Consider the following 13,588-nt stretch of genomic DNA (forward strand, 5'->3'; position numbering starts at 1 on the left):
GACGACAGGCATCACCAGGCACAGAGCTGGGCCCTCCAATGCCACAAGGCCCTGGTTCCCTGGGTGAGGATGGACAGTATGTCCTTACCTTGACCGTCAAGGTCATCAGGATCTTCCTCTGGGACTCAGGTGGCATGGGGTCGTACTTCTCCGTCCTCATGCTCTCGGGTTGTAGGACGTAGCCAGTCCTCCCGTTGAGTGAAAACAAGGCCTGGTTCATCTGCATGTATTTATCTGGGAAGGAAAGGGCACTGCTGATGTAAAGCAGGAAACAGTTGGCCTCCTGGGCAATTATTTACACGTTTTTCCAAAAATACTTTGAATTTAGATACTTATTTTCACAACTGGCTCGAAGAAAAATATGGGTTTAAAAAAAGAAATCTCAGACCTTTTCAAGTATGACACCAAATCCAGAAATATATAAAAAGAGTGTCTACGTAGGAGAAAGTTAAGATATGCTGTGGAGAGAAAAATCCTTTTAACTCAAATGACAGATAAACAAATACGTATAAAGTTAAGAGATGGGAAACGTGTGCTACAAATACCTACACCGAATTAGAAAAGCTGGGTCAGAAGCATGAACAGATAAAAAGCAAGTGCTTCCTATACATGAGAAGCTGGGTCAGGCGACTCATAAGAGCAGTACCAGTAAGGGAAGCCTTAATGACAATATGACAGCAACTTGCATCTATCAAATGGGCAAAGGTTGGAAAATCTGATAAAACTAACTTGGTGACGTTATGCAGGAAGGATGTATTCAAACTCATTAGCATTTGCATTCCCACCCACAGTCTCTAGGGAGGCACGTGGCTGAGTGTCGCAGCTCAGGCACCGCTGGATAGAGGTGTTCAGTGGTTGTCCTCGGGGCAGTTAATCAAAATGCTAGTGCTGTTTGACGCACCCTACACGTCTGAGAATTGTCTCACAGATGCAGGGCCACATCTGTGAAACGATGCTCACAGGAGGTTACAGAAGGCAGTGCCATCTGGAATAGCAAGGGATGGGGGATAACCTAAAAGCGCCTCAGCAGGGGGCCGGTTGAATAAATGGTGGTTCTAGTCAGTGGAGTCCTATACAGGCATAAAAGCAATAGAAAGGACACTACTGATAAACCCCCAAAAGAGGCTTAAATAACAACAGAAGTGCAAAACACTGTGATTTATGCTACCACTTGTGTAAGAGTTTTTGCGTGTTAGTTTTCCCTATCACGTGACTATCTCTGGAAGAGAGTGGGCATGAAGCCCTCAAAGACAGATGCACCAGGAAAAGAGAAAAGTGAAGAAAGTCACTGAACAACTTGATCCAGCTGTTCCTGAGGCTGCTACAACTCCTAGGCTTTTTAATCACATGAGCTAATGCATTTCCTTTCTCTCTCAATCCAGATAACTCAGTGTTTGTAACTTGCCAAATACAAGTGTCTGCTGTCAGCTGTGCTCATCAGTCCCCTTAATCACTCTATTCAACTGACGGACCGCACATGAGAATGCTGCTTGAACACATTCCAGGACACCGTATCCCACCGGGGGCCCCAGCGGACTGCTTGGAGTGACACCACCACCATCTTAGATTTACTGTCCATTTACCTGCAGTCTGGAAATTGAGTGCCACCATTTGGGAGCCACACAGCCAGAGACGGAAGGGATCGTAGTTGGAGGAGTCCACCCTCTGTCCCTTCGGGTAAACACGGGTCAGACCCTTCTGATTGTACTTCAGGAGTTCAATGGGTTTCTGTCTGACGACACTGTCAGCCTTCGTCTCCACAAAGGAACGGATTTCTCGGAAGTCGGGATTCTCTGTACACAAAGACAGAATCAACATTTATTTTGTGTCTCCTGCATTTTCTTAACACAAAGACTTATAAAATGAAACTAAGACTCTCTTTGACAACATGTGGCTCTGATGATATTGCCTTAATTGAGACTGCTATGGGCTCCTGCCCTTCGGGGATCCTAACTATTAAAAGGGAGCGCAGTGTTCCCACAGGCTTTTCATCTAGGATTACTGTCATTTTCTTTTTGTTCAAAATTACCAGCAGCTTTGCACAACAAAAGTGGTGCAATTATAGAAAGGGGCAGCGTGGGGGAATGGCCTCAGGAATCAACAGGTAGGAGGAGATCTTAGGAGTGGCTTCCTCATAAGAGATGCTGTAGATACAGATGAGTGAATGAAGCCTCTTGGTGGAGGGAGAATCAACTGCCCTCTGGAGAGCTGTGATGGGGGGAGGGGGATGGGAACATGCAAAGGATTCGTTGCTTGGGTGAAGCTTTGCTACTTCACGTCTAGCTGTGGTAGGACAACCTGTAGGGTGGCGGTGCCTAGGGACCATTAACTTGGGGGTTTAGTACTGTTTCTCTGATCCTGGGTCCTGGAATCACAAATTCTTGAGATCAAAGATTAGAATCTGCTCAAAGAATGGGAACGGGATCACATTCTTGATCTTACAAGATCAAAGAACTGGCTACTTTGGAGAATTTGGTAGGAGAGCCAATTTTGAATCCTGTGCTGGCCCCCAAAGGTTATAATCCCTGGAACCTGTGAATATGTAGCCTTATATGGCAGAAGGGACTTTGCAGATATGATTGAGGAGCTTGCCATGGGGAGATTATCTGGGCCCTAAATGTAACAACAGGGTCCTTATAATAGGGAGATATTTTGACTATCAGGTAAAATACTTTTGACTACACAGAAGAGGCCATGTGACCGAGAGGCAGATAGATGATTAGAGTGATGCTGGCAGCCACCAGAAGCTGGAAGAGGCAAGAAACAGATTCTCCCCTGGAGACTCTGGAGGGAGTGGCTGAAATCTGCCCACACCTTGGTTTCAGCCTAGACGTACTGATTTCAGACTTCTGGCCTCCAGGATTGTGAGTATAATTATATGTTGTTTTCAGCCACCAAGTTTGTCGTAACTTATTATAGGAGCAATAAAAACTAACCCGCTCTCTGACAGGGTTTTCCTCCTAAAGATACCAGAAGGCCTGTGTTACTAGTGCCCTGGCCCTGAGGACAAATTCAAGGGGAAGCTCCACCTAGAGCAGTTAAGAATGTGGAGGAACCACACTCACTGTGCCCTGTGACAACGCCAGACTCAAAAAGGAAACGGCGTCCAGAGGCAATCATGGGAGACAGTACCTAAATTGTCTTTGGTCTTGCTGGTTGGTTTGCAGTAGACGACCAGGTCCGAGAGCTCGATGGCGATCGACTGGTTCTTCTCCCAGTACTTCATGTTGTTCTCCTGTTTGGGGCCACCTGTCTTTAGTTTCAGCCCTCGGACCAGCACCCAAGAAATCCCACCCCCCCATGCCCAGCTCACCTGGCATGCCTTCCTCCCCTCCGAGTCCCCTCTCTTCCTCTTGGCCCACCTGCATGCTCAGATCTTTAATACGGTTGAATATTTTCCTTTCCCCTGCCCCTCCTCTTTCCTTCCTCTTCCTGCCCAAATTCTTGACGAAGGTGTTTCCACCCAGGATTGGCATCTGTCGCCACACCATTCTCCTTACCCCTCAGCTTTTGGCTTCCTGGCCCATCCCTTCCCCTAAAACCACTGTTACAGTTTATCCAATTCTAGTTCTCCATGTCCTCCTGGGCTCTGTAGACCACACTACAGCATCCTTATAACTTGTTGTCCCCTGCACCCTGCTTCTCTGAGGCCAAGGCAATGTGCACAGCCGCCTCCTGCCTGTTTTTTCTAAAATGCCCCCAGAGTTCACATCTCAGGTTCCCTGAACCACAGCAATGACCTCCTGGCTCCTCACCCTGCAGCCCCCATCCTCCCTCCTGTGCTGTTCCATCAGATCCCTCCTCCTCCTGGACCCTGCCCAGATGATTCCTCCTCCAGGAAGCCACCCTGGATAACTCCAGCTGGGACTGGGAAAAGGATATTGCTTTCCTCAAATCTCCCAGAGTGCTCACTTTCACCCAGGCTTGGCCTTGCTCGGCCTTAGAGTCCCCTGTCTGAGTCTCCTGCATTGATGCCATTCATCACTAATGTCCAGACCCTCTTTCCCCACTGAGACATGTCCCTTGGGAGCAGGTCCCTGCAGGGAACAACTGTTCAGGTGACAGTGAGAGAGGATACACATCTCAGTGGAAATAACACTGGGAACTGGAATCAGAGACATGGGTTTGAAAGCTGACCCTGCTCTTTATTAGCTGGGTCAACTGGGCAAGTTTTAGACTCCCTCTGTACCTCGTTTCTTCAACTGTAAAAGGAGGCTAACACTAGGACTCCACTCCTAGAGAATGAAACAAGGAGGCCTTAGCACTCCTCCAGGTGTGTGGCAAACAATTTGCTCCAGAAATGTGACTCAGGCAAAGGACGGAAAAAGTCCACTCTTTTATTTTTTTAATCCCCACAGGAGGATATGTTTTTCATTGATTCTAGGGAGAGGGAGGAAAGAGAGAAACTACAATCAGTTGCCTCCTACAAGTGCCTGACCAGGGATCGAACCTGCAACTTGGGTGTGTGCCCCGACTAGGATTCAAACCCACAACCCTTCAGTGCACAGGACAACACTCTAACCAACTGAGCCACACTGGCCAAGACAAAAGTCCACTCTTTAAACAAGCAGATGTGGGCACTCGATTCTTCTGTAAGAATGCCTTCAACCCATGAGTGCTCACATAAATCCTAGAGGCGAAGTGGACCTGGGCAATTACCAGCAAACGAGCCTTTTCTATGAGCCTGGCAGCGACGGATTGGAATGTGTCTGTAAGCCTCTGAAATTTGCTCTAGCTCACCTACACACCTAACTTTCACCAGCCCTTTCCACACTTTGTGAATGCAAGCCACAGTGGCAGGGCTAGAAGGGGTGGGAGGAGGAGGGATGGGCCCCGAGGGGGAGGCAAAGATGTTGCCCATATAGTCAACTGCAAAATGCTGTCGGAAACGGAAGCCTTACTCTCGGACTTCAGGTGCTTTCTCCTAGACCTTGTATCAACTTGGCTTCATATCCTTGATTTCACCATAGGGTTGTTTGAGGACAGGAAACCCCAGCAACAACACAGTTCACCTCTAATGACAACAGAATTGCTTTGAATGGGGGGGAGGGTGCCATACCTATGTGAATTATGGAACTTTGGCCTCACAAAGCACAGAGCAATGACAAGTTATAGGCTTCACTTTTTTTCAACCTTAGAAGACATCAGTTTACAATGAAATACCAGTCACTTCCTCAAAATCTTATAACAATTACTCTCCCAAAGGGCAGATTTTGCCCATCAGGCCATCTCAGAATATGAAGTGAAGACACATTTCATTGGTCAGGCTTCGGAAACTCTGGATCTTAGTGACCGGTCTTTTGCCAGGGACTGTGTGAAATTACAGAGCCCTGAGCATGTTCTTAGGGACAGGCACAACTATGAGGCCTCGGTGAGGAGCTCCCGGCAGTGAGCCGAGAGCCCATCTCACGTCAGTCTCCCAAAGGCAGGATGGGGCCTCCTTCCTTGTCCCTGCACCAGCTCTTCTTATAGCTGGTCGTGCCCATAGCAAGACTCTGTCAATTCCACTGACTCCCATTTTTGTAACCTTCATATATAATAATTTAAAAAAGTTTCTTTCATGAAACCTTAGCAGATGTAAAAACCAATTAAAGAGAAATGTAGATCAAAGACAGAGAACAGCAGCCTTGAATAGCTAGGCTTAATTTCCAAAATCTTCAAGCGAGAGAGGAGAGAAAGGGGCAGCGAAGTCACATTTCTCTCTGAAGAGCGGCAGAGAGCCGGGATGCCGCGGCAAAGGGCGCCTCTGACCCGACCCACTTGCAGGAGAGGTTTGGGTGCCCAAGAATGGAGTCTACAGGGAGCAGTTGCCGAGAGCTTCTTCACTAGTGTTTTTCTCCAATCTCAGCTTTAAGAGCCCAGAACCAGAACTATTAGAACATGCTTAGGAGGGTCACATGCTGGTAAATGGTGCCATACAGTTCATGATGACAACCATTCAACCGGTAATGAGAACACAACTACAAGAAGATACGGGGAAAATGATCTTTCAGATGAACCTGGGAACAGTGGCGCCCCCTGTGCCTCAAAGCTGTGCTGCACTGAAGACGCAGAGGCAAATGAGATGCCCCCGCCAGGAAAAGTGGGAACAAAGAAACTCGCTGGCCACAGCTCCTCTAAGTGACTGGTGATGATGTGACAAGTCTCGGGAAGAAAGGACCCCTATGTGAGGCCTCTGACTAGATTCTGGGACAGGAAAGATGATGGGCCCTATCAGGGAGGGCGTTCATCCCACCAGCTCTCTAAAGAAAGTCTAAAAAAAGAGGACTTCACTCCAGGTTGTTGAGGGGGTGAGTGGTGACCAGAGACTGAACAAGATGTGAGGTCCTCCCGGGGGAAGGAAAGACCAGGCTGCTGATGGCTGGCCCTCCAAGTATACTGCAGAAGACCCATAACTAGAACCAGAGGTCACAGGAGCCCAAGAGGTCCTGGGAGCACTTTAAAATCAGTCCTTTGGGTCAAGACCCATCTTAGAAGCAAGTGGGTACATGGGAAACCTTAAAATTCCTTCCCAGGTCTACAGCCACAAGGAGGAGCAGCTGGCACCTCACGCTTCCCCAGGTCCTCCTGGTGTGGCGACAGTGCTGATGAAACACCGTCCTGAACAGAGCCCTCGCTGTGTCAGGCGCCAGCCTGGCACTCCTCGCGCTTCGTCTCATTTCATTGTTACTTCGTCTTGGGCTCCTCACTTTGCAAACAAGGAAACTAAGGCCCAGAGAAGTTTGGTTATGTGCCCAGGGCCGAGCCCTGACAGGATGCAAACTCCAGTCTGCCTCGTACTAAACCTTGTCTTTCTCAGAACCTCACCCTTCTCAAAACGCTTCCAGCCAAACGCTACTGCTCCGGTCGGGGTAACCCTGGGGTCACGCCCACCCAGAGTGGAAGTTCCTCCACAGCAATACAAGCTTCTGGGGGAAAGAACGGGGTCCTGTCAGCTACAGCGTTCCCAGGGCCACTGCAGGTCCAGGGAGGCGAGCTCATGAAGCTTGCTGTGCGAGGGACCCAGCCTGCTTTGAACAATGTTTAGAGACAAGAAAACACTCCAAATAAGAAAGGCAAAACTTTCTTATTAAGATATGGCCCTAAGCATCTAGAGCCACTGCACACACTCAGCCTTGTGAAGGTTCGAGCTAGACCCAGCTTCCCAGGGGCACCTCCAGTATCCCTTCCTCTTCAGAATGACTGGCGCTCCTATTGTCTGAACCCACCCCATCACCTCCCTGAATTCTGTGTGGCCCCTGGGCCTGCTCTTCCTGCTGCGTGGACCCGCCCACACCTCAGCAGGGTGCCAGAGCACTGAGAACACCGCCCCACCTGAGTCCAGGTAAGCAAAGAGCCTACCTTGGTGTCAATCTTCCAGGTGATCTGCCGGATGCTCTGAAACCATTCGAACAGCTCCTCTACCTTGTCCGTGGCAAACTCCACCGGAGGGTCACCTTGCTTCTTGGGCTCCAGGATAAAGACGAAAGGCTTCTGGTTTTTGCCATGTGGGGCTTTCACTTTGGGAGAGAATAGCACAAGTCCTGAAAGCCGTGAAGACCAGACTGCACACTGCTCAAGCCACTTCTGTCACGAACCCAGCTGTCACTGCATGGTCAATGTCGATGGGACGTTTGCTTTGTACCAGGCAGCGTCTGGACTCTACACACGTTACTGCTCAAGCTATGCAGCAGCCTGAGGCGTGTTCTCCAAAAAGATAGGTCCACATCCTGACCCCTATGAACATGAACTTAGTAGGAAACAGGATCTCTGCAGATGTATTCAAGGATCTCAGGATGAGACCACCCGTGGACTTAGGGTGGACCCTACATCTAAGAACTAGTGTCCTTATCAGAGAAAGAGGGAAATTTGAGACACAGGGAAGATGGCCACTAAAGACAGAGGCAGAGATTGGAGTGATGCGGCCACAAGCCAAGGGACACCAAGGATCGCCAGCCACCACCAGAAGCTGGGAGGAAGGCATAGAATAGATTCTTTATGCAGAGAAAGTGTTTTCTAGGTAAGAAAGTGAAGGCTATGAGGAAAAATTATCTGCCAAAAAAGACTATTCACTTAAGATCTCTGAGCTCTCATGTGCCAGGCAATATTCTAAGCAGATTACACGCACTATATCTTATTTAATCCTTAACACAGCTTCTTGGGGTGCCACTCTTGGCACACCCATTTTACAGGACAGGAAACGGACACACGTTGAGGGAAAGTGACACATGGAAGGTCACATAGCTAGTCATGGCAAAGCTGAGGCTCAAATCAGACCTGATTCCAAGCTTCCTATTTGTAACCACTCAGCCACGTACCTATGCTCTGCAAATATGGTGCAGGAGACGATACAAAGAGTGACACAAGTGAGTCTCAGCTTGTCCACCAACTTGCCTGGGGACCTCAGGCAGGGTTTGTGGTCACTTAGGGGGTTGATTTTCTCATCTGTTAACTGGAACCAAGAATCCCTCTCTTACCTACCCTATCAGACTATTGTCAAGGGAATAAAACAACAACAGGTAATAAATGGAGAAAGCAAAGTGCTGACACTAGAAGCAGAAAATTCCTGGCACTATTATTATCTGAGGCTTGGGACCATGCCCAGACCTCCCCAGCAAAGGTCACGGAGGGAACAGGCCCAGGCTAATGAATCGATGGACTGCATGGAGCTGTAGAACATGGAGAGAGGAATGCCGCGTGGGCCCAGAATGTTCTTGCTGCCTTCAGTCCCTTCGTGTGGAAGCTGCTACATCCCCACTTAAAAGAAAGCATGGTCAAGGCTCAGGAAGCCCCATGCAATTCACTGGCACTGCTGTATGTGCCAGTGAGCTTGCGCCGTACATGCATGTGCCCCCTTGCAGTAGACTCCATGGTGGGCAGGCAGGTTTCCTGATTTCCTGATGCCCAGCTGAGAAGCCAAGAAGTGGAGGTTCAGAAAGAAGTGACAGGCCCAGAGTCTCATAGCAACTAAGAGCCAGAACTGGACTTAGAACCAGATGCTCCCAACTCCATGCTCTATCACAGCTGGACCAACAGCCCAGCTCCTTCTAGAAGAGCATGGGAAACCCAGGTGGGTCCCTGAAACGAAGATGACGTTGGGAATAACAACTTCTAACATTCGCCTAGGACTTATTCTGCACCAGACTCTGTGTTAGCACTTTACAGATATTAATAGCAGACATAACTGCAATAAGCAACCAGCCTGGCCCAATACTCAACTTCAGCATCCAAGTCAAGGCTAGAAGGACCCAGTGAGAGCTGCCCCCCTGCAGGGGACGGTTCTGAGGCCAGACTGGGAGATTTGGGTGGGAATGCAGGCCAAGACCATGTGTGAACGTACCAACGTTATAAGTGTTGAGATCCAATATTCCTTTGCAAAGAGACCCTAAGGGATTGTCTTCAATAATCTGTGAAGAAATAAGACATAACTCACGTTAGTCTTAACAGGTATAATCATAAAAGACAACCAGTTTCCAAAGCACACCGTTTAGCAGAGAGACTGCCAGTGGAACTGTTTAAAATGCATTTTCATTACCGGATACGTCCAGGGGGAGAGAGCTAACTAATGAAGCATGTTACTGATAGGGACCGAGCAGTGAGCAGGTGCCGCAGGTTTGGCGTTTCATTTTCCAATCGGTAAAAATGTGCCTTGTGAATTCTAGAACAGGTTTTGAGGCGTTTCCATGGATCTGATTTCAAAAACATCCCAGACCCTTTGTTCTGACATTATTATTAAATGGGACTATCTGGCCTCCTAAAGCCCAGCTCAAGAACCTTCTGGAATTCTCCGTGTCCTGTGGGAGCAACACCCATGGTCTGTGACCGGACTTTAAGGCTTTCTGAGAGCCCTGGTCAGCCTTCCAGCTCTACCTCCCACCGCACACCTGAACCATCACAGGGTCCAGGTGAGATGGAAAATACCTTGGTCTCAGGAGAGCTGGCAGAACTGTGCATCTGCCCATTGCTTATACTCTCCCACCCCTCCACCAGGCTAATGCTGTGTGGGTAGGGGCACCATGGACAGACACAGAGAGAGGGTCACATTTCTGCCTCAGATTGAGCACACCGAACACAATTACGTTCCCACCACCACACCTTTGCTTAGGTTGTACCTCCCACCTGGAATTCCCTTCTGTCAGTCTCTTGCTGTTGATCTCTAACTTGATTTTTAAGGCTCAAATGCCCCTTCCTCCATGCAGCCTTCCCAGGTTGCCCCAACTCCCTTAGAAAATTCCTTGGGCTCAAATAGGACCTTAAAGTCCTCATTACAAAGAGTTCATCCCTGGTACAGTGCTGTCACACTGGAAGTGGCTTCTCTTTGAGCCTGCTGGGCAAGAGGAGGCAGGGAACAGAAACCTGGTTTGCAATGTCATCAGGAAGGCCTCCACACACCTTCCACTTTGGCCTGCTTGCTTATCCACACCAAGCATGTTCTGAATGTCTGGCTGCCCAAACTAAATGTTTCATTCGTAAGCTGCTTTAAGCAAAGGACGAATTCCCCGTTTGGCCATTTTCACTCTAGAGGGGTTTCTCCTGCATATTCAAAGCCTTCCAGCCCAGCACAGCCTGATTAAAACATGATGGCTTGTCACAGTGACTTTCACCCATGACATCTTGGGGGACAATCCTAATTTCCATGGCACTCTTTCAGGGCTCCACAGGACCACACACCACTGCCTATAAAATGTACCCACTGAGACAGCTTGGTGGATTCCCCAAAGGACCCTCCCTACAATGACAGACTCACCTGCTTCTCCAGCTCCTCCACATCAACCGTTGAAATGTCCTCGACGTAATTGGAGGGGAAGTAGTGCTGGATTTTGGTTCCGTAGTCTCCTTTCCACCTAGATAAAAACAGCATCATGGGCCTCGCCAGGCAGTGTTACTAATCCATTACTGCTCCTCAGACCCCGGCTGCCGGGGGGGGGGAAGGCGGCAGGTGACCGAGTGGCCAGAGGAGGTGTTGAGATGATGGAGCATTTCAAGGATCCTCTGCTTTTCTATCAGTGATCAGTGTGATTGAGGGGAAATCCTCTTGCCGTTTAGTCAAAGACACTAAAAGTCAAAAGTTTCAATGTTTCACGTGGACATCACAGGCCACACAAGACAAGCTCCGCTGTAGAGCTTGCCCAACCCCCATTTCAGGGAGCACCATGAGCTGAGAGACAAGGGTGAGATAAAGAAGGAGCCAAAGAGCCTGGAATCAAATTCCGACTCTACCACCAACTACATGGGCGCTCTGTGCTGTTTGTAAAATGGGGACAATCCCAGTGCCTCCCTCAGAGGATTCACTGGGACTATGTGGGTTAGCACATGCTGAGAGCTTTAAACAGCACCTAGTACACAGTAAGTGCAGAACAGTGTTAGTTCTTGTTATTCAGCTAAAATGCGGCCCCCAGCCTTCCTCCTACCTCTGTGACAGCATGAACAACACAGGACACAATCAAGCTATGGGTATGTCTCGGCTCCACTAAACTGCAGCACTGCCAAGATTGTCACCCCAAGTCCAGTGCTTGGGCACACAGGGCTTCTCCCTCCAGCGCCCCTTGTGGGCCACTTTCTGCAGCTAGGAGCACTTTCCAGAATGCAGCTCGGACCACCCCACACTGACGGCTCCCGGGGCCTTCAGAATCAAGCCCAGACTCTTTAGCCTGGCAATCAGAGCCCGCATGTCTGACCCCAGGGCCTCTTGGACCTCAACTCCTGCCTCTCCATGACTCAAACTTGACATTCATTCCAAATAACCTGTCACCCTCACTTGTGCCCCTGCTATGCTGCCTAGTTTTCATGCCTTGGTCTGTGCCCTTCAAATCCAGTGTGCTCCTACTAACCATTTAAGATTCAGCTCAGGTGTGCCTCTTCCAGGGAGCCTTCCCTGACTGCCACCTAGGCTGAATACTCTTCTGTGCTCCTCTGGCATCTGTCCCCACAGCTGTCGGAGCAGCCCAGGTCTTATATTTAGCTTACACATCCGTTTTCCCCACCATGTGAGACCTTTCTCAACCTCAATCAGATCTGTACCCGGGGTTGTGGGGAACACTTCACTAATGTTTGTTGACTTGAATGAGCAGAGTAAGGTCCAACTGTCTCATAGCCTCGTAGAAGTATATGATCACCAGCTGTAAGCCATTTTTGCATGTTTCTCGGACCCATCTCAGGCAAATGCCGGCTGTATTCAGGGTGACTGTTTGCTCAGAACTGAGTGACTTATGCCTGTTGTCCAGGTGTAATTATTAATAACATTCCCTTCACTCTCCAATGCATCCCAGTTTGGACAAAAATTATTTAGCCTCCCACCACCACCAGTTTGGGAGGATGCAAAGAAAAAAAAAAAAAGGTGTCTGACACAGGCATCCCACTAGATGGCACTATTGTCACTGGAGACAATGAGAAACATGGGGACCTCAGCTGGGTGGTTTACCCATAGTCCCTCACCGAAGACCCTCATGCCAGTTTCATAATTCATCTCAAGACAACAACCTGGAAATTTGGAGAACCCCGCATGAGAGATGTGGAAAGGCATGGGGCTGTTTCACACATAGATTTGTAGTGATCACCTGGGCTCTACCCACAACTTGATAGGTCAGTCACCCACACATACAGAACTGGGACCTCATCAGAGGCAGGGTGCAGATTCATGGGAAGGGAGTGCTGGGGCCTGAGGAGACCCAGATTCTGGCTGTGCCGCTCAGCAGGAGGGACCTTGGGATAGTCAAACCTCTGTCTTGGAGGGAGGCGGATGGACAACACTGTGGTTGGCAATCTGGGGCTGGGATCTTGCAAGGAGGAGCTCTAGGGGTTCCAGTGGGAAAGACATGTCAGCAGGAAGGCCAGATGGGGGCTCCAAGCCCAGGCTCCAGCAGATAACTGTGCTGTAACCTGGTTTTGACACTGGAATCCAGGTAAGAATTGAGTTGGAGAGGGGGGTTCTAAATTTATTCCCCCCCTTCATAAAAAGAGCTTTGAAACCTTTGGACCCAGTACATGAATTAGGTTAGGAATGTAGGGTTTGGAGTCAGAAGGCCTGGCTTCAAATCTCAGCCTGTTGTGTGGTCCTGGACAAGTTACTGTACCTCTCTGTGCCAGTTTACTTGTCTGTAAAATGCAGGTTCAGCTATCGTGATGGGAAGAAGAGATGCCAATCTTGGGAGGTGCTTGAATCTCTACCAGTGCTCATGGTTATGAACAAATTCTTACTGCTCTGAGGTAGAAATCATCCCACAAAACGACCTACCCCAGGGCCTATGGCTAGGCAGTGAAATTTTCTTCCCACGTGAAAAGATGGAAGAGCTAACCAGGTACCTTTGGCCTAAAATGTGCCCTCTTCAACCTAGGATGGGGCCATTGCACAGGGCACAGGGCTAAGTCTTAGCATGAGAATTTGAATTTAAAATAATCCACAAGCTTATCTAATGGGAAGAGCCTGTGCTACTTGGTAGCTGTGCAACTTTGGAAAGCCTCACTCGCCACATCTGTAAAGTGGGGATATCATAGTAATAACTCCACAGGGTTGTAATGAAGACGTGGGTAGATGACATATGAAAGCTCTTAGTGCAGAGCCTGGCATACAGTAAGATCTCAATAAACAGTAGCTGTTTTTACAATTAAA

The 13,588-nt window shown here is 48.9% G+C and overlaps 1 protein-coding gene across 1 annotated transcript in view; it reads right to left on the reverse strand.

Moving 5' to 3' along the window:
• Positions 1 to 13,588, reverse strand: part of PLCG2 (phospholipase C gamma 2) — a 121,175-nt gene that overhangs the window by 23,501 nt on the left and 84,086 nt on the right. The window contains exons 22-27 of the mRNA XM_016196971.2: positions 10,727 to 10,823; positions 9,320 to 9,386; positions 7,342 to 7,499; positions 3,133 to 3,235; positions 1,584 to 1,793; positions 89 to 234 (exon numbers count right to left, since the gene is read on the reverse strand). Coding sequence (XP_016052457.1) covers positions 89 to 234; positions 1,584 to 1,793; positions 3,133 to 3,235; positions 7,342 to 7,499; positions 9,320 to 9,386; positions 10,727 to 10,823 — 781 coding nt within the window. The remainder of the gene's footprint in view (positions 1 to 88; positions 235 to 1,583; positions 1,794 to 3,132; positions 3,236 to 7,341; positions 7,500 to 9,319; positions 9,387 to 10,726; positions 10,824 to 13,588) is intronic.

Source organism: Miniopterus natalensis, chromosome 18 (genome assembly GCF_054644295.1).
Source record: "Miniopterus natalensis isolate mMinNat1 chromosome 18, mMinNat1.hap1, whole genome shotgun sequence".
Classification (NCBI taxonomy): domain Eukaryota; kingdom Metazoa; phylum Chordata; class Mammalia; order Chiroptera; family Miniopteridae; genus Miniopterus; species Miniopterus natalensis.